The 18730-nt window shown below is 45.1% G+C and overlaps 4 protein-coding genes across 12 annotated transcripts; 2 read left to right on the top strand and 2 right to left on the bottom strand.

Moving 5' to 3' along the window:
- The first annotated feature begins 112 nt into the window (after positions 1 to 112).
- Positions 113 to 5513, top strand: tmem151ba (transmembrane protein 151Ba). The gene is made up of 2 exons (XM_086100648.1): positions 113 to 232; positions 2221 to 5513. The coding sequence occupies exons 1-2, from the start codon at positions 149 to 151 to the stop codon at positions 3664 to 3666; spliced, it is 1530 nt and encodes a 509-aa protein (XP_085956774.1). The 5' UTR covers positions 113 to 148; the 3' UTR covers positions 3667 to 5513.
- On the bottom strand, positions 2228 to 8958 carry drc5 (dynein regulatory complex subunit 5). Of its 7 annotated transcripts, XM_086100647.1 has the most exons (7): positions 8118 to 8830; positions 7900 to 8035; positions 7701 to 7804; positions 7470 to 7607; positions 6878 to 7327; positions 6035 to 6412; positions 5517 to 5920 (listed from the first exon to the last, which is right to left on the bottom strand). In XM_086100647.1, the coding sequence occupies exons 2-7, from the start codon at positions 7934 to 7936 to the stop codon at positions 5882 to 5884; spliced, it is 1146 nt and encodes a 381-aa protein (XP_085956773.1). In that variant the 5' UTR covers positions 7937 to 8035; positions 8118 to 8830; the 3' UTR covers positions 5517 to 5881. The 7 variants fall into 7 exon arrangements, with proteins under 7 accessions (XP_085956768.1, XP_085956769.1, XP_085956773.1 ...); XM_086100642.1 differs by adding an exon at positions 2228 to 2369 and having other exon boundaries at positions 5873 to 5920; positions 7470 to 8035; XM_086100643.1 differs by adding an exon at positions 4224 to 4722 and having other exon boundaries at positions 5873 to 5920; positions 7470 to 8035.
- An 18-nt stretch (positions 8959 to 8976) lies between these two features.
- Positions 8977 to 13396, bottom strand: rnf8 (ring finger protein 8, E3 ubiquitin protein ligase). 3 transcript variants are annotated; one of them, XM_086100637.1, is made up of 12 exons: positions 13132 to 13396; positions 12868 to 12996; positions 12148 to 12596; positions 11861 to 12068; positions 11177 to 11233; positions 10999 to 11088; positions 10821 to 10928; positions 10519 to 10730; positions 9926 to 10077; positions 9565 to 9705; positions 9450 to 9480; positions 8977 to 9199 (listed from the first exon to the last, which is right to left on the bottom strand). In XM_086100637.1, the coding sequence occupies exons 1-12, from the start codon at positions 13252 to 13254 to the stop codon at positions 9178 to 9180; spliced, it is 1722 nt and encodes a 573-aa protein (XP_085956763.1). In that variant the 5' UTR covers positions 13255 to 13396; the 3' UTR covers positions 8977 to 9177. The 3 variants fall into 3 exon arrangements, with proteins under 3 accessions (XP_085956763.1, XP_085956766.1, XP_085956764.1); XM_086100640.1 differs by having other exon boundaries at positions 12868 to 12925; positions 13132 to 13259; XM_086100638.1 differs by lacking the exon at positions 9450 to 9480 and having other exon boundaries at positions 13132 to 13387.
- A 98-nt stretch (positions 13397 to 13494) lies between these two features.
- Positions 13495 to 18228, top strand: aida (axin interactor, dorsalization associated). Its single transcript, XM_086100655.1, has 10 exons — positions 13495 to 14043; positions 14571 to 14637; positions 14714 to 14767; positions 15027 to 15081; positions 15167 to 15230; positions 15296 to 15396; positions 15733 to 15855; positions 15971 to 16093; positions 16395 to 16512; positions 16767 to 18228. Exons 1-10 carry the CDS (start codon positions 13937 to 13939, stop codon positions 16864 to 16866), a joined length of 912 nt encoding a protein of 303 aa, XP_085956781.1. The 5' UTR covers positions 13495 to 13936; the 3' UTR covers positions 16867 to 18228.
- The last annotated feature ends 502 nt before the right edge of the window (positions 18229 to 18730 follow it).

Raw genomic sequence — 18730 nt, 5'->3', positions numbered from 1 at the left:
GGAAGATGTTTCAGGTTCGCTTCGGGGTTCTCCTGGCTCGGCCGCTTTGTCGGGTGCTTTTCCCGTGTGTTTAGGTTTTCGGCAACACCGCCCACACCTCTTTTGTCCCATCCCAAGTGGAGCTCCATGCCGGACTTCTTTTGTCATCATGTCCCCAGCATCGGCCGGTGAAAGCAGCACCTGCACCGTCGCCCCCGAAGAGGAACCGGAGCCGGGCAGCCCCAGACTTGAGGTGAGGAGCTTGGATCAGTCGCGTTCGTTTGGATCCAAATGGGGCGGGAATTCAAGCCTCTAATTGGAGTAATCAGATGCTCCTCACAATCTGGTGTAAGTAACCAGATTGTGCTGAACAAATTGTTTATTTTAAATTACTAGTGAAGTCGAGCATCATTGGTATCCAAAATAGGGTTCAGGTACAGTACATCATAAAAGGTTCAAGAGCATACTGAGCAACGTATTACACGAATTCATAAACCATTTCATTGAGGCATTCATAACATCGAATTGTCAATGTTAAGACGAGGTATTTGTATGAAAAATATTTGTAAGCCATAAATACAAAAAACGTGGAAAGAAAAACATACAATACCGTTTTGTGCCACGTGATGATGTATTCTTACGTCTGTAATTGGGGTGATCATTCTGCTCCTTATAATCTGAGTACAATAATCAGATTGTGGGGAACAAAGGGGTTTATTTTTGATCACTAGTAAACTATGTACAGTTCAATTGTATTTCACTTTGAAATACGATGCCTTTGATATTTAATCTCTCTAACCTGTATTCACAAATGTATTTGACTGTGCAGAGGATGTTGTATTCATCCAACGGCACAGTTGAACACAAACTGCATAGATGTGAGTCCAATATGGAATGATCTCTGAAGTCAAATATGTAACTCCAATTTATCCATTACACAAGAGGCTTTTTATATAACATAAGTGGTCTTATTATGTCAAGACAAAGTGTCCATGACTGCGAGAGCGGCACTTAAGTCAAAGGCATGACAGCGATTGTCCACTATTGTAATGTTTCAAGGCGGGACGTCATGTATCTTTTGCAGAAAATTCATGCAGTGTGCAGATGGCAAATTTCAAGCTAAATCACCCTTTTGTAAAGTAAATGTTCATTTAAAACCAAATTTTCCATCGGCGAGTCAATATTAAGGTGCTTTTTAGAAGTGATTTATCATTCAAGACAAATTAATTGTGACCAAGATGGAAGTGAGAAGCATTAGGCGTCAACGTGTATTATTCATGCTCGCCTGTCTCTTGAAGTGCTGCTGACATGTTGGATTCCATACATCAATGCAGCGATGCTGACTGTCGTGTCCACTACGATGCAGGGGGAGCACCACATGCGAAATAACCTCTTGTTAAAATTAGCCTTTTATTATTTTTTTAAATCACAACCGCCTTACTCTATTTCATTTCCATTCTGCCGTTTGCTGTTGAATGAATACAGTATAGCAATAATCCGGCCTTCCTGGTACTTTTGAATCCTTGCCAGGTTTGCATGGCAGGCTTCCCAAAAAAGCGTGACTAACTCATGATCCAGGCACGGGGCTCGCTCTCCCCCGAGGTGATGAAGGACGCCACCAGCTTTACGCTACACAGCCACTCTGCCCCCCCCCTCCCTCCATCAACGGCTTGGCATCGAGTATGGACGTGAACTTGCATGCACATTGACTTCATAGAACATGCAAAGTCAGACAGACACGCATTGGGGATTTCTGCCAATCACGGGCTCGCCTCTGCTTTGCAATAAGCGCAGACTGTGACATGTGGGACCGCTCATGCATAAACTATGAAAAAGCACTTACGAGACTGCATATTTGACTAAATATTTCATATGCACGCGGGTCTCTGATTTTGAACCATTTTTAGCTTCAGAGAGATATTTTCTCCCAACTATGTCACAGCTACTCCTTTTTTTTTCTTTTAATTTTGCTTTGCGTTATCGCGGGTTTGTACATTTTTTCCGCTCGCTTCTGCGTTCAACTTCTTGGTTGCGGTTTTTCAAAAAGCATCATCCAAGGTTAACATCGTATTCGTTTAAAGGGCGTTACCCTGACCACACCTGATATTTTATTCTGCGGCGGACTTGACCAGAAACCTTGAGTGAAAAAGTGCAACTTGACGGTTCTTGCCTGCGAAATTGTGCGAACAAATCTACGCAGATTGCCATCGACTCACCGTGGTCGTCTCCTCCTGTGTGCAGCTGCAGCCTCGGAAGCAGTCCCTGCTGAAGTCCTTGTGTCAGAAGACGCACTGGAAATGTCTGCTGCTCTCCCTGCTCATGTACGGCTGCGTGGGAGCCACGGCCTGGTGCCAGGTGACCACCGTCACACGCCTCTCCTTCGACAGCGCCTACAAGGGGAAGTCCATGATGTACCACGATAGTCCCTGCTCCAACGGCTACATTTACATCCCTTTGGCCTTCCTGGTCATGCTCTACGTGGTCTACCTCGTGGAGTGCTGGCACTGTTACACCAGGAACGAGATGCAGTACAAAGTGGACGTGGACAATGTGGCCGAGCGAGTCGAGAGGATGAAGCAGGCCACGCCGTGCATCTGGTGGAAGGCCATCAGCTACCACTACGTGAGGAGGACGCGGCAGGTGACACGATACCGCAACGGAGACGCCTACACCACCACTCAGGTCTACCATGAGAGGGTCAACACGCATGTGGCCGAAGCGGAGTTTGACTACGCGAACTGCGGGGTGAAGGACATCTCAAAGCACCTGCGGGGCCTGGAGCGCTTCGCTATCACCAAGCTGAGGTTCACCAAGTGCTTCAGCTTTGCCAACGTGGAGTCGGAGAACTCTTACTTGACACAGCGGGCCAGGTTCTTCACAGAGAACGAGGGCCTGGACGACTACATGGAGGCCCGCGAAGGGATGCACCTGAAGAATGTAGACTTTAAGGAATACATGATTGCCTTCACCGATCCGCGACACCTTCCCTGGTACGCGTCGCATTCCGCTTTCTGGACCACGGCGGCCTTGACTCTCTCCTGGCCTTTACGGGTGCTGACGGAATTCCGAACCGCCTGCGTCCACTACCACGTGGAGAAGCTTTTCGGCTTCGACTATGTGCCGCTGACTCCTTCCGAGGAGCGTCCTTATTGCAGGCACGTCCCGCGGGTCAACACCGTGGACAGCACGGAGCTGGAGTGGCACATCCGCTCCAACCAGCAACTGGTGCCCAGCTACTCCGAGGCGGTTCTCATGGATCTGGCCCAGCTCTCGGGCAGCTGCCAGAATTACTCTGTTTGTCATCGCTACGGCAGCTACAGGCAGAACTGCCAGCGTTGCCACCGCGCCATCAGCAGCTCCTCCATCTTTTCTCGCAGCGCCCTGAGCATCTGCAACACGGCCAGCCCGCGCCTGCCCTTCAGCGCCAGTCGCTTCTCGCTGGGGCGTCTGTACGGCTCCAGGCGCAGCTGCCTGTGGAGGAGCAGCGGGAGTCTGAACGAGCCCCCGACCCGCCCCACGGAAAGCACGCGCTGCCTGTCGGGCCAGCAGAGCGGCGAGGAGAGCCCTCCGGCATACCAGGATGCTCTCTACTTTCCCGTGCTTATCGTGCACAACAACGAAGGCTGCCCCAATCACAACCATCGCTCCCTGCACAGAAACGGCTCTTGCGTGGAGACTTCACTATGACCCTCGGACAGGGATTATGCGGGAAAAACGGAACAGAATTTTTTTGGTGTGTAGCACACTAATGTGCTCCCAACACTGGTTGCGAATCACTCAACAGGCATGTTTTAACTTATCTGTCACACACATGTAAAAAAAAGTTTACATGAAAACGTATGAACTAATTCTGTAACGTCCGTCGTCGGGGTTGCGCTGCATCACAGCGAACGGACGCCTGAGATTTCGGAGAAAAATCGGAAACAAATGTAAAGCCGGAACGACAAAGCCGGCGCGACATCAAAACGGTTTCTCCTCATGCCTGATAGCGAAGCTGAAATAACCCATTAGCAGAAATGGCTCGGCTGCGATGACATTACACTTCCTGGCTTGGTAAATATAGCAACACGGATTATTAATAATTCAGCAGAGGAGCGCCAAAGGACACAAGCACTACATTCATTTTTTTCAAGGCTTTCACACTGGCTGTAAATGTTGTATAAATGCCAATTAGACACCATTAAAAGCTTGTCATGTCAGAACTCTGTCAAACTAGTTACATGTTGACTTTTAATACTTGGCAATATTATTATTATTATTATTCAGCCTACCTCTTTAAGTGCCTAGCAATTGAACTATTACCAACAAAACATTTTCCCCTCTTTCCTCCAAATCAAGTTTACACTTGGGTGTGTCTGTGTGCATGTCCTCTTTTTATTGTTTCAACTACAATGAACATTTTTTTTTCTGCCTTCCTGATGGTGAAATGGAGCTGCGGCAAAGCTGGATGCTGTGGCAGCTGCTGATGCATATCAGAGAGACGGGCAGAGAGCTGGCTCTCAAAGATGCTGAAAATAGGCGGGGGGGGCTGCACTCGCTACTGATATTGTCACATGTAATAATACGAGAAGATGGCTCGAAAGAACTGAGGGCTCGATGCCGTTGTCAGGCCGAGGGAATGTTCATGAAAATCGGGAGTGCCGCAACTTTTCAAACGGATATGAAGGAAGACATCGCTCTCAGGGTGAAGATGAGGTTGAATGAGATCGAGCCGTTAAGTCCGTGAAAAGCAACAGATGAGCACTGTATCCACGTGACCAAGGATATGCAGTTATTAGCATTTTTTTTTTTTATGGAACACCCTGTATATACCATAGCGTGATTTAATATGTAGATTGAAACTGTGTGGGGAATGAAAAAGTTGCATTATTTGCAAAAGTGGCTATTGGGTTATTCAAGGTATGTTTAAAGTTAAGATTATTTTTTTAATTTGCATTACATAATAGCCCATTCATGATTTCTGTATTGATTTTAAGGAAATAGCATGTCGTAGTAACCCTCTCACCGCAACAGTGAGAGGGTGTAAACACATCTACTGATCGTTTCCTTGCTTGATTTTATATTGTTATAAATGTATTTTTTTTCCCCCAGCTCTAACCGTTTACACTCTTCTCAGATGACTTTCAAAAACATGTTGGGGTGTGTTTGTGTCCTCCAGAAAGGACGAGAGTTTCGCCATGCGTACGTTTCCAAGAATCCGCGTAAGGATAGTTCAGCCAACGATATGCTTGCATTTTTATACGTAGACGCCATAGCCAAGTCGTGCTTATAACAAACTATCTATTGGAACAGAACGGCTCCATAAAAGACTGGAAAATGATATTATGACTGTTAGTAAACGCACTGAACCCTTTACCATGTAATAACTCCCTTTGATTGTTTTGTTTTGTTTTGTGTCAAGTGTTCAGGGCAGTTTGTCTTTTTTATTGAATGCTGGACTCTTGTCTGGAGACTGTCAGACTTACTCTGCAAAAAACAAGAGGGGGTGGGCAGTGGCGGACAACCGGGCTAAAATAAAAGCGTCACTTACAAGAGGCTGGCTGGCAACGTTTATTTTATTTTTTATTTTTTTGAAAGCCCCAAAATGATTTGTGTATTGATGGTCATTTTGATATATTCAAAAGATCGTGAAAAACGGCCACTAATGTTCAATCATGTTTTAGTTGTCCAGTGAAAGTATTTAGCAGTGTCTCCCTCTTAAGACGGTCAAAATTACTCTTGTGACTTGACTCTTCTACACTTGGCTTTCAAGCAAACATTTGTGGGCTATCCACCCGTTAAGCTCTTTTATTTAGATAGTGTTTTGGACACTTGGATTTACTTGGTTGGCCAATTATGTGCGATATGATGCATCAAAGTATTCAATAAAATGAAATGAGGTAAGTAGATCTACCTAAAGACATCAGGTGCTGCCGGTGGAAGTGCGCGCCTCAGAGGGTGCCTGTTGGTGCAAAAAATAGAAACTGAATTTTTGCTCAGTTGCAAGTACAGTATAAAGCACGTCACGGATTTTAAGAAAATAAAAGAGGCTTTACGTGGCCAACATCTACTGTACCTTGTCATCTTGTTCTTGGCCCTTATCATCTTGTTCTTGTCCCTCGTCATCTTGTTCTTGTCCCTCATCATCTTCTGGTTGGACCTCGTCGTCTTCTGGTTGACCTTTCCCATCTGGTGATTCTCCCTCGTCATCTTGTGCTTGCTCCTCATCGCCTTGTTCTTGCTCTAAGCTCTCGTCGGCGCAAACCACTTGGTTGATGTCGGAGGCGCTCTCGTTGGTGCGAACCACCCGGCGGGTGAAGGACGCGCTCTTATTGGCGCTAACCACCTGGTTGATGATGGAGGCGCTCTGCTCGTTGATATCTGTCAGACGGACGTCGCATTCTGTTAAGCAGCTGTTTTGAGCGATGGCCTCCTCCAGTGCTTTGCCTCCATCCTGATTGCATACAGACAAGGGAAACAAATACGGTGTGATTCGTGGAAAGCGGGGGTTCTCAAACTGAACACCAAGTACCACATTAAAAGTCAAATTGACGTAAATACTTAAATATACTGAAAAACTCCCTACATGTTATCTAGAAAGTCTCAAATGTAAGTATAGGAGAAGAAATTTTGTTCTTAAAGGGGAAGTCAACTGAAAAAATTTCTTTACAATAATATCGATGCACCCCCCACTAGTCTAAACACAGCAGATTAAAAATGTATTTGTGGAATCACACATCACAGTTGCTCAGGGCTCAGGTAACGGAACAATCCCGGCTCGCCTGTTTTCTGAGTTTGGTCATGTGACGTTTTGGAAGTTGAGCCGGGATCGGCCGGTATCTGAATATGACGGCTGTTTGATGGTGTGCCCGTCACGGTGGCCATCTTTGAAATATCTTAAGACATGAAACACACTTACCACGCCCAGTTTATTGCAGGAGAGGTTAATGGTCTTGAGCGTTTGATTTTTAGCCAGCGCTTCTGAGAGCAAAATGGCAGTGGGCCCAGTCAAGAGGTTGGCTCCCAAGTGCAGATGGAGCAGGGTGCTGTTGTTCAGCAAGGCCTTGGCGGTTGCTTGCCCGCCCTCGTCGGTCACTCGGTTGATTCTGAGGTTGAGGGACAAAAGGGTGCAGTTATTGAACAAGGCTTCGGCAATGGCGCTGGCTCCCACATCTCGAATAATGTTGTCGCTCAAGTTGAGGATCTCCAGTTTGCTGCTGTTGAGCAGCTTGCCGACAGCCTTGGCCCCCTTATCTCCGATCACATTGTGGGAAAGGTTGAGCTCTCTCAGGGAGGGGTGGTCCACTAGGTGTTTAGCCAGCAACTTGCACTTTTGATCATCAATGTGACTTTCGTAGAGTCGTACGACCTGTAGGAATGGGAAGCAGATTAGGAGGTGTTTCAAATTACTAGCAGGGGTTATTAAATGCAGTCATCAGAAAAAAAAAAATCAACCTGAAAAATCTGTTTTTCTCTACTTGTGTATGCAACTCCAGTTCTAATCACTGTACCTTCAAGGTTTTGCAGGACTCAAGCGCCATGGCGAGAGTCTCGCAGTCTCGTTCTGCCATCTCAAACATCTTCCATTCAAAGTTCATCCCACACTGCTTGACCCAGTAGGTCAAGTGGAACTCCTCCAAGCAGCTGAGCTGATTCAGCAGAGTGCGGAAGTCAAAGTGTTCCATGTGAGCTGCGTCCGAGTCAGTTTCGCTCAGCCAGTCGACGGCGTCGCCCTTTCCAACCTTGGCCTCCTTGATGGGCGGCAACATCTGGGAGATGTCCAGCCTCCTCACGTAAGCCTCGCACAGTGGGATCTCCTCACTGACGATCCTAAGCGGGGTTGTCTCTGGGATGAAATGCTCAATAATATTTTCCAGGTGTCTCTCGAAAAACATTCGCTTCCAGCTGTGGTTGTAGTGAGACACGTCACAAATTTCCCACCGTTGCTCACAGCAGCGGCGCCAGTAGACGCCATCATCGACCAGGTTGGCGGTCACAGGAAGGGGTAGAGAGGGCGACAGCCTTTCCTGCACAAAATCTCTCTGGCTGGGTATAAGCTCCTCATAGATGGGGGTGCCTGTCACAGATAGCACTTGAAGTTGATGACTCTAAAATCTTGTGATATGATATGAAGGTTGGGAGTAAAAAGAATGGCATACCCTCAAAGTTTCTCACGATGCATTCGAGGCAGAGAGTTGATAAAAAGGGCACAAGGCCCAAGGACCAGTTTGGATTTTCGGCAATGATTCTCCTCAATCTCCTGCTGTCCACAGCCAGCATGGTTGGGCCTCCAGTGAGCCTCGACATGATTGCAGGAGGTTTGTGGAGGACTACAAAAGAAAAGGTAAATATTATCATGCACTTTGTGAATGTCATTGTAAATCACAACTTTTATTTTAAGGCTCGTCGTTCTGTGTTATCCATGGTACCAGAATGTTTACATACTTAGCCTAAAATATGACACAAACGTCTCTGAACACACGATGTTTAAACGACGTGAATTATCTTTATCTCAAGTCTAACTTATGAAGGCGAAAATAAATGTCAACAAAACACTACCAAGAAGTTTGCACCATTAAAATGCGACAACACTCAAGCAACAAGTATTCACACACACACACAAAAGAAGTAACAAATTTGTCTGAAAGAACACATTGAATGAGTCATCTTGGTAACATTAAGTCGTCACGCTAACACACACTTTGCACGAAAGTCAAGTCGACCTTCGCTAACTGTGACAAGGCACGTGTAAAACTCTTCTATCGATTTAATGGGGCAAGACTCACGGTAATATACTTTGTCCTACACTGTTGGTAAAATTAAATTCGTATTCAATCGGAAGTCACATACCAGGGGTCTCGGCGAGCCACGCGTTTCCGTAGTAACCGAACGCTCTTCAAAGGATTAACAAAATGCTGTCACCCGCAGGACGTTTGGGGAAACGCAATGGCTGAGCACCTGGAGACAAACTAGTCATGCAATAAATTGGCAGCAAGAAATGGATGAAGGGCCAGTCAATTAAAGAAAAAAAACACGGAAATGTTTTTATTGCTTTAGTTGGAAAACATAATTTTTCGAAATACAGCTCTTAACACGAAGTGCATCAATGATAGGAATTACTATTACGAAACAGGAATCCAAAGAAGTCCAGTTGTAGGTGTCCACAGAGCTGAGGCTGTTGTTATGGACACCGGTTGTTGCTATTAATCGCTGTTCTCATCACGAAAGTTGGTCCTCAAACCTGCGAAGCATACCAGAAAAAAACATTTGTTCATTGGAGTTGAGGTTCTAAGACTAGGATGATGTAATACAAGTTACAAAATGTCCTAAATTCACCCGTGTAGTACAACGACAAAGTGTGTACTGCCAATCAACTCTGATGACAGAAGTAAAGATTAACGTGTGCCTCGAAGGTGAGCCCATTCATTTCGACACTCAACATCTGATTTGGGGGATGTACAATTCATCTATTATCATTTATATCAACTCACCTTAGCCATAAGAGCATCCGGAAAAGTGCCACTAGATCATGAGATTGATACACAACATTAAAAAAATAATACTAATACAACTAATTCCCCATTAAGTCTCCACCATTTCACTCACTGTAATGGGAACTGCTGCGAAGCGGTCTGGAGGCCCATTGGGAGCTGTTTGGAGTATCTTCAGAAGAGCTGCTATCGCTGTCACTTTCACAACTGCTACTTCTGCTGCTGATGCTGCTCTCATCCTGGATTTCAGACACATCTGCAAAATAGAAAGAATTTTTTTAAAAATTCCAACATTTTTCAAATGGCTTTCACAAGAACCTTCACAAAATACTAACAAATGAGCCAAGTTCCTTTCTTGTCGCTGTGGATTGAAATTTGGATGCAAAAGATGATACAGGTGCACTGCCAGGATGGTATTTTTTTTCTTTTTGCGTCTAACAAAATGTCCATCACATTCGAAGTAACTTCAAACTCACTATGAGAGGAAGTGCTGTGATGAGGACTGGAGGTCCAATCGGTCCTGTCGTGGGTCTCCACAGAGTCGAGAGAGCTGCCATCGCTAGTGCTATCGCTGCTGCTCCCCTCATCTTGTATCCCAATCACATGTGCAGGGCCAGCTGCTGGCGAACTAACGGGAAAAGAACAAAAAATGCTCATGAACCGTCCAGAGAATTACTGTGTGACCTGGGTCACGTTCATATATTGACACTGATATGCTGACATTACATTTCAAAACCAAAAAAAGGCATTTTTGTTTCCACGAAGTCCACATCCAACATGCTGGGCAACCTTAAAGGTCTTCATACATTCTGTCTCACGTAAACTACTTACTGAATCGAGTCGTAATGTTTTCTCAATGCGCAATGTTTTGTAGTAATGTGCACGACTGTCATGATGACCGCGAAAAAAGACCCAGTGTATTTTTAATTACTGTCAGTATTTATTATCACTAGTGTCATTGTCATCCCAACAGGCTGATGAAAGGATGTAAAAATGTCACTCCCTTTGAACAGAGCAAAACGCTTATGTTGAGGTTTAGGGGCCTCCGTCTTGGACAGATTTAACGCACATCTCTCCTTTCCGCTCAGAGACGAGCGTCTGCCGTCTGGCCTTCATATCCAAACTGAGGTTCTCCACCATGCTGTTGATGCAATTGTCCAGTGCAAGACATCGCGTCTGGGACTTGATGGCCTGTCGGCAGATGGGGCACTCCTCTTTCTTTTTGCGCCACTGCTTGATGCAATGGCAACAGAAGCTATGAGCACAGTTCAAGATGACAGCCTGAAGATACCAAAGGAGAAAAACGTGTCCTTTTGGTCTGTTATCGGTTGACACGCGAGTCAAACGTGAGCAGATTGGACTGACTCGCACCTCAATGAAGAGCTCAGAGCAGATAATGCACTGAAGCTCGTTTTCCAGGACCTCTGTCACTTGTGTGACAACTTCCTCCTTTTGGGCCCTCGCCTTTTCCTTCTCCTCCTGGGAACAGAAATGGCATGAGGCCCTACAAATGCGGCGCGTGAACGAGATTCCCGGTGTCGCAACCCACCTTCGTCACTTCGAGCTCTTTGTTTTTGGCCAACAGAATCTCCTCGAACCTTGTCCGAGAAAGTGCAAGTTCATCCATTACTTTTCTCTGCTAATGGGTGTTGAGAACAAATTGAGCAATAAGAAGGAAAATCTTACATCGAATGCATTTCTCATTTGCGTATCGTGTGCGATTTTACCTCTTGCAAGGCATCTTCCAGCTGTTTTTCCATCAGCTCCTTTTGCTGCTGTGTTTTCTAAGCATTTGTATCCAGAAGAGGGAGTAAAACAACTGGTTAAACATTAGATGCTAACTCAATTTCTGCATGGCTGACAGTGCGTCTAAAGAGATTTTGGTCTCTTCATAAACACATTCGCTAAAACCCGGTGGAACGAAAAAAAGACGCCGTGGACAAGACTGCTATGGTCGTAGAAAAATATATATTTGGACATAAAAAAATGAAAACACACAGATTACCAATGAGAGCGTGTCCATCCGACCTCGAGCGTCGTGTCGTCTGTACTACTTTAGCTGTAGTCTCGGATAGACTAGCTTAGCTGTTCTCGTAGATCAAAGCTCTTTGATCTGTAACATCAGCGCTGATTGGTTGAAGCCAAAAGACGTGCGCGTGCGTACATGTTCATGCTGACGCACACACAGCAGAGAGCAGCGGACCAGCGACTGCTGAGGTGGGCTTCGCTCAAGTGGCGTCGCCACACGTCTTTTTCTCTTAAATTCCATTCATGAAAAAAGTACTATTAAACATCCCAATGCTATGCTAGAAGAACTTCGTTATTATTCACTTATAATCCAGACCAAAAAATAAATAAATCAGGTCACGGTGTAGCAAAATGCTGTTGACTTTCTTTGAGCATGTTCTCACCTCCTGTTGCCTCTTAGTTTGACTGAAGGATCTCTCAAACATCTCCATTTTCTGCATCTTGCTTCGTAGGGTCTTCAGCTGCCACTGCAGCTGGTTGATCTGCTCCTCCCTGAACGGGTCGCCCGATTGGGGTTCATCTTCCAGCGAGGCGACCTGCCTCTGCGTGTTGTCCACCTGCTCCCTGAGCATCAAAAGGTTGTGGCTGTACCTGCAATAATAAGAATAAGAAAACCTTTAGATATTTATAGCAACAGAGCGTATGCGTCATCTTTGTGATCGACACGTACATCTGCAAGTTGTCCAGGTCGCAGGGGACATCTAAGCCACCGCAGCCCCGGTCCGCCTCTTCCACGTATAGCTTGGGAGTGGCCTCCTCCAGCTGAGGGCAACTGCGGCGCTGGTGGCGCCTGGCTAGTGGCAGAGGGCATGGCTGTGCCAACGACTTGTCCGGATATGAGCAGCGGTACAATTTGGCCTTTGAGGTTGATGGCTCCACTTCTTCTTCAGTGAGTTTTCTCTTGGATTTCTTAGGTATGTTCACCGCTTTTTCGGGCTCTTTCTGTCTGTTTGCCAAGAGGTGCTGAATTTCTCTGAGGGGCCGCTGCACAAGGATGTAGTCAAACTCTACTTTGGACCCCATGACAGGAACGCCAAGATGTATAGAATCGCCAAGCTGAAGCAGGTGGGCTTCTTGAGCGGGTATGCGGATCCCATTCACCCACACACCATTCAGACTCTTGACAGTGATCACAAAATGAAAGAAAACATACTTCATACATCGCAAACATTGCGGCTTTCTGGGCCTACAGATATGTACAAACTCTAAAAATGGAACCTTAGGCCACACGCTGTGCAACGGTATGGTAATGAATTAGCTGGATTTACCACAGCGACTCTGATATCCCTCTTTGCAAAACTGCATCATGTATGTGATTCCATGTTCCATGTTGTACATGTAATTACACAAATAGGCCTCTAATTGACACCTCCGTCCCACGACTGCGTACCTGCTTGTCTGTCACTGTCCAGTGTCCATCTTCTCCTTGAGAAAATGTGCAGTGCAGCCTGGAAATCATTAAAGGGTAACTTGAAGACAAGAGTTGGTAGGTCACGTCAAAACCACGGCCAATTGAAACCTAAACGCAAGAAAGGTACGAGTCAGTGCCTCGGTCTTTTTTGTCAGTCTTTGTGGCTACATACTAGCACCTGTGGCTTCACCACAACAGGTTATTTTGATTAGCTAGCTAACCACGCTAGCAAAGTGTTCGTACCTCTGTGTTTTCTACCAAGCGAAGCCAGTCTGAATTCCTCCCGACTCTCATCAAACAAACAACTTCTGAGTCCAAAATGTCATCCTCATCAGCCGCAGAGGGGTCCGTCGTGACTTTATCCATCTTTACCTCATGTCGTACCTCATCATTGTTGCTTACTTGCAGCGTGTCCGTCCCGTAGCTGACGTACTAATGATGTCACAGCTGCGTAGAGTTACGATTTACAGTACCGGAAATGGTCTGGGATATTTTCAAAACAAAGCACGTCAATCGGATATGCTGGAAATTACTACAAGGTTTCTAGGGTACGAACGACATAACCAACTTTCTCAACCTTTATGCTCACTACACGTCGCTGGCGCTGACGAACACATTTACAATATTTGCACAAATTGTGCACCGAGCTAGTTTCTTTTTACTGCTGGATTATATCTTTGTCTTAAAAGTGAGTTTCGGAGGAACGATTACACTACGTCCTGTTTCTCGACAGAGCGTCTCCACCCGCCCCTAATCGGACAATACAGTGTTTCAAATCGCGCGCACCCTTAGCACGAGGCGGGACTTCCGATGGCTTCTCCTCCTCGCGGACGGGACTTCAGGGTGTGCACAGAGCAGACAGAAAGGGTTTGGTCCGTTCCGGTTATGGGAAGGGTGTCAGTGGTCGCCGTGTGAGTCAGCGTGGCCCCGAACTGCTGCAGAGAGCCCCGCGGTGGAGGCGGCTCAAGCCCCGAAAAAGTCCCCCGTAGATGAAAGTTGTTCTCGGCTATGCTGCCCTGAGTCGGCCGCCGGTACCCGCCCTACCAACATGTCTGATGTCAACAAGACTCTGCAGAAATGGCACGCCAGTTTCAGAAAAGGCACGGACTTTGACTCGTGGGGACAATTAGTGGAGGCTATAGACGAGTACCAAATGTAAGTGTGTGTCCTGCCTCCAACATGCATGCATACAGCCTTCCATCGGTTGGAGCCATTGGGGAGCTCTCACAAATTGGCTCCCGAGCTGTCATTCAGACCTCGGGAGCATTTAAGTGAATCTTCCACACACATGACGTGATGTGGCATTTGTTGCGTGCGCGCGCGTATCTTACTGTCTTCCTTCCTCAGCGTGCATGTGTTGCTATGTGCAGAAATTCACTAACAATATTCCTCAGAGTATTGAGAAATATCAGCCACACCCTCTCATTGTTATGGGTGGGTTTCCTGTGGTTTGAGAGGAAATACTTGACAATAAAAAAAGACCCATCCCTCAGGAAAACCAAAGTCAATCGTGATCATTTTTCTCCAGCTAAGTAAGCGTAAAATTGCAAGAATACTGTAATAGTAAGGTTTCAGATTAGGACGCATTGCTCTCTGAACACCAGGGGGTGGAAATGTGCATCGAACATTCAATTTATTTTATCTGCTAATTTAAAAAATATATATTCTTGTTTAATCTCCAGTCTTGCGAGGCAACTGCAAAAAGAAGTGCAGTCATCAAACTCATCAGACTTCACAGAAGAGCAGAAGGTAGAGATTTTTAGTGCGTTGTGTAAACAAGGATCATGTCTTTATCATGTTTTTTTTTTTTTTTTTTGCATTTCAGAAAAATTTAGGGAAGATTGCAACATGCCTAGAGATGAGGAGTATCAGTTTGCAGGTTAGTGTGACATGTGCCAATAAACTCCAGAGGCCATATGCTAAAACTGATTCAACTATTTTAATAATAACACAGATTTTGTCCCAAATTACTTTGACAAGTTTAGGTCTGGGCTCTGACTGGGTCCTTCCAAATATTAATCTTCTCCTGATTTGATTGATTTGTATGTGTGCTTTGGTTCATTTTATGCGGTAAAATGTGTATCTATGAGGGTACACAAACATTTGACGGCAGTCGTAATTCCGATTTGTATGTTCAGAGCACGCAGTCAACAGAGGACTTCAAGTTGGAAGACTTGAAGAAACTAGAAAGCAGTGAGTCACTGACCGCCATATTTGTAGTTTGGTGACGCTCCTCATCATTTTCGACTGATGCACACAATGTCCTTTTTGTCCGTAGTCATTAAGAATTTATTGACGTACACTAAGGAATTTCCCTTCGATGTCCAACCAGTCCCCTTGAGGTAATAAGCATCTTTCGGTATGTTTTGTATGTACGCTAGTATTAACTCATGAACATCCTCATTAGAAAAATCCTCGCCCCCGGTGAAGAGGAGAACCTGGAGCTGGAGGAAGAAGATGCCGCAGCAGTCGCCGGCTCTACAGAAGCGTTCCCCCCGAGAGCTCCCGGTACTTTTAAAACCAAAACAAACACGGCGTCCCCTTTTGCCTGCCCGGTTGAAGTCGCCGTGTCCCCATTTGATGTGGCCGTCTGTGTTTTCTGTCCTGTCGGTGCTGTGCTGTGCATGACTTCACCTCTCATTCTTGCCTGCCTCCTTTCTTCCCAGCCTCACAAGGTAGGAAGGACCTTAGCATCAAAGTAGAGTTGTGCTGCCGTTATGCGCATGGCTTAGATTCCGGTAGCAAGATCTCCTGGGATCAACACAATGTGAAAAGTTGATTTATCCTGGTTGAACATTTTTATTTATTTTATTTTTTTATCTGACATCTTTGTCCCACCTGAAGGTACCTTGTTACCACGGTTACCCTCCGAGCCTGGAATGACGCTGCTGACGATACGAATAGAAAAAATTGGTCTGAAAGATGCCGGGCAATGCATCGACCCGTACATGACCATTAGCGTCAAAGGTACTAAAAACACAGGACGACAGCACCTCCCTCATTCTTATCAGCGTTGGTGTTGGTGTTAATGATCCTTATCTTGGAAAATCCTGCACGTCATCTCTTGTTTCTGCGCGTGTAGATTCAAATGGGGTGGACTTGAACCCGGTGCAGGACACCCCCGTAGCCACCAAGAAGGAAGACCTCTGCATTCACTTCGGTATGGACGTGGAGATCCAAAGGCATCTGGAGAGACTACCTAAAGGTGACAGGAGAGCACAAGCGTGGGCAAAATGTGACAGAATTTACAAATGATGATAAATAAAAAAGCAAAAATTGGGGGGAAAAAAAGATTACCGCTAAATAAAAATGAATCATATTTGTATTCCGTGATGTAGGTACAGCTCTATTTTGACTCAAAATGCCACTGCACCGAGCTTTCACACGTTTTGCTTTGTCCTTAAAAACGATAGATCTCGCCCCGATTGTTTTCTGACCCCGGGTGAGATACAACGCTCGAGCTTGAACGTGTGAGTTTTCAAAAAATATCAACTTGTCATCTGCAGGGGCAGCTATTTTCTTTGAATTCAAGCACTACAAACCCAAGAAGAGGTTTACCAGCACAAAATGTTTTGCCTTTTTGGAAATGGACGAGATCAAGCCTGGACCCATTGTGATTGAGCTGTAAGTCAATTTTGCACATTATTCCATTGCTATTTAGCGAGGGTTGCCTTTTTGACATGTTCTTGATCAACTACAATTTTTCCAAAAATAAATTGAATAGGATAGTAGAATCTTTTTGCGGACCTCCAAGCAACATCTCGCTGACCCCAGTTTGAGAGCCTTGGATGTAGATTCTTAAATCAACCTAACAACCTTTGCAGACTCGAACCGAACTCCCATCTATAGTTCAAACCCCCGTCATTTTGTTTTTCCAGGTACAAGAAGCCCACCGACTTCAAGAGGAAGAAACTTCAGCTTCTCACCAAGAAACCACTTTATCTTCACCTTCATCAAACCTTGCACAAGGACAGCTAAGATGCCCACAAGGCACCCAATTACACACAATACACCACTACTAAATCATAGTTTTGTTTTTGGTTTTTTTCCCCCCCGTCTCTATATTAACAGAGTAAAAGGAACATAAACGGGAGGTTGTGTCAATATGAGGTGCTCAACTATCTCTGTTTGCACTGTCGGACCTTGAAACAGACGTGTGCAAAACACGCTGCCAAAAAAAGCCGACGTTATGTGTAGCAAACATTCAACTGGGCTGCTTGCAGAATCATTTCCATGTTAGACATGAACAACATCTTCAACGGAGTCCACAGGGAGACTTTTTGGTGCTGGTTATCATCATTTCAGATCATGTTAGTTATCGTTAGGTTTAAAATTGAAAGTAAATAAAATAATACAAGTGGAATTTGGGCATGCGGAATTTCTGTTCTTTTCACCAACTCTTAAATGAATCTCATCCATACAAATAAGATCTGCCCCGTTGTTAATTGTGTATTAATAGACTTACTAACAGCAGCAATGCACCACATGCAAATTATTGCACAAATTTAAAAAGTTGTTACAATTTCTATGTATATGAACTAATGCTTTTTTGCGTGAGCTACACCAAATAGTCATATCGCAAAGTCACATACAACACCGTTTATCAAATGTTTTCACCTCAGCCATTTAGGAATTGCAGCCATTTTATGCCGTCGTTTTTCCAAAAGTGTTTTGGACAATTGCCCGACCGAAGAGGAACACAACAAATATTTCAGAGTTGATTATCAGGTATTGAGTTTGACATTTGGCAGCCGTTTGACTCGAGCGACCCGGATGAACCGAATAGATCAATTCTCCATTGAGTTAAACGTTTGCTGTCCCCTTCTGAGACAACATGGGTCTTTTCATGACATTTGCGTTACAAGTGGTGCCGTTATTAATTCGCTCAGGCGGGGGTCTTTGACCTTTTATCTTCTGCTTATGTCAGTTGGCATTTGGAGAGTAATAACAATAACGTATTTGTGTTGGCCTTTGTCGCAAAGCTTAATTTGAATGTCACGCATGTGCACAAAATATGTCTCTGCCTCAAGCTCACGTTCTGCGACGGCGGGCGCAAGGGATTGCGAGGACATGCGCATGTTACATTTCTTTTGTTCGAAAAAGGATCAATGTCACCTTCCTATGATGGTCTTCATTCATTTTGATTGCAATACTTGATTTTGAGACTTTATTTTTGTAAAGGGTCCGGGATTGTGAATGACCTGTAAGATACACTAACTGATGACGCTGCGGTAACTGTATGTGTGAAAGTCTAGAGTGGTTATGTATGACTGGCGGAAGAATTTGATCAAAACATTCATTTCTAATAAACTGAAGGGGGAGAAGATGCAGTTTAGTGACTGACTTTGCATTGTGTCATCTGAATACACCTGACAATATGAGGTACGGTTGTTAAACATGTTGAGAACACGATAACATCAGAACGAGCAATGGAAATTAAAACCTTTAAGCCTCAGAGGTCTGGATTCAGAATTCATACGCAAGATAAAATAGAAAATGTCCAATCAGAGGTTGATTCAACTTCTGTGGAAATGCTTCAATTGAAAGATGAGACTCAGTAGGGTGTGTAGCCTCCACATACCTGTTATGTCGTCCGGACGTGCTCCTTATGAGCTGGATGTCCTCCCAAACTTAGTTCACGGCCTCTGGGAACTCCAGGATAATCTGTGGTGCGACGTGGCGGCGGTGGATGGAATGAAACGTCCCAGATATGATCAAGTGGATTCAGGTCAGGGGAACGGCAGGCTGGTTCATAGCAAAATTTCATTTTGCCACTCTGCAAAGTGAATTCAGATTTGTCAATACATGATACGAAGTGCTGAAAATAGGCAATGACTGAGAA

This window comes from Hippocampus guttulatus, chromosome 20 (genome assembly GCF_054856545.1).
Source record: "Hippocampus guttulatus isolate MCC_2025c chromosome 20, RoL_Hgut_1.0, whole genome shotgun sequence".
Lineage (NCBI taxonomy): Eukaryota > Metazoa > Chordata > Actinopteri > Syngnathiformes > Syngnathidae > Hippocampus > Hippocampus guttulatus.
Note: the sequence above shows the minus strand (reverse complement) of the source record. Positions and strands in the feature narration are given on the sequence as shown.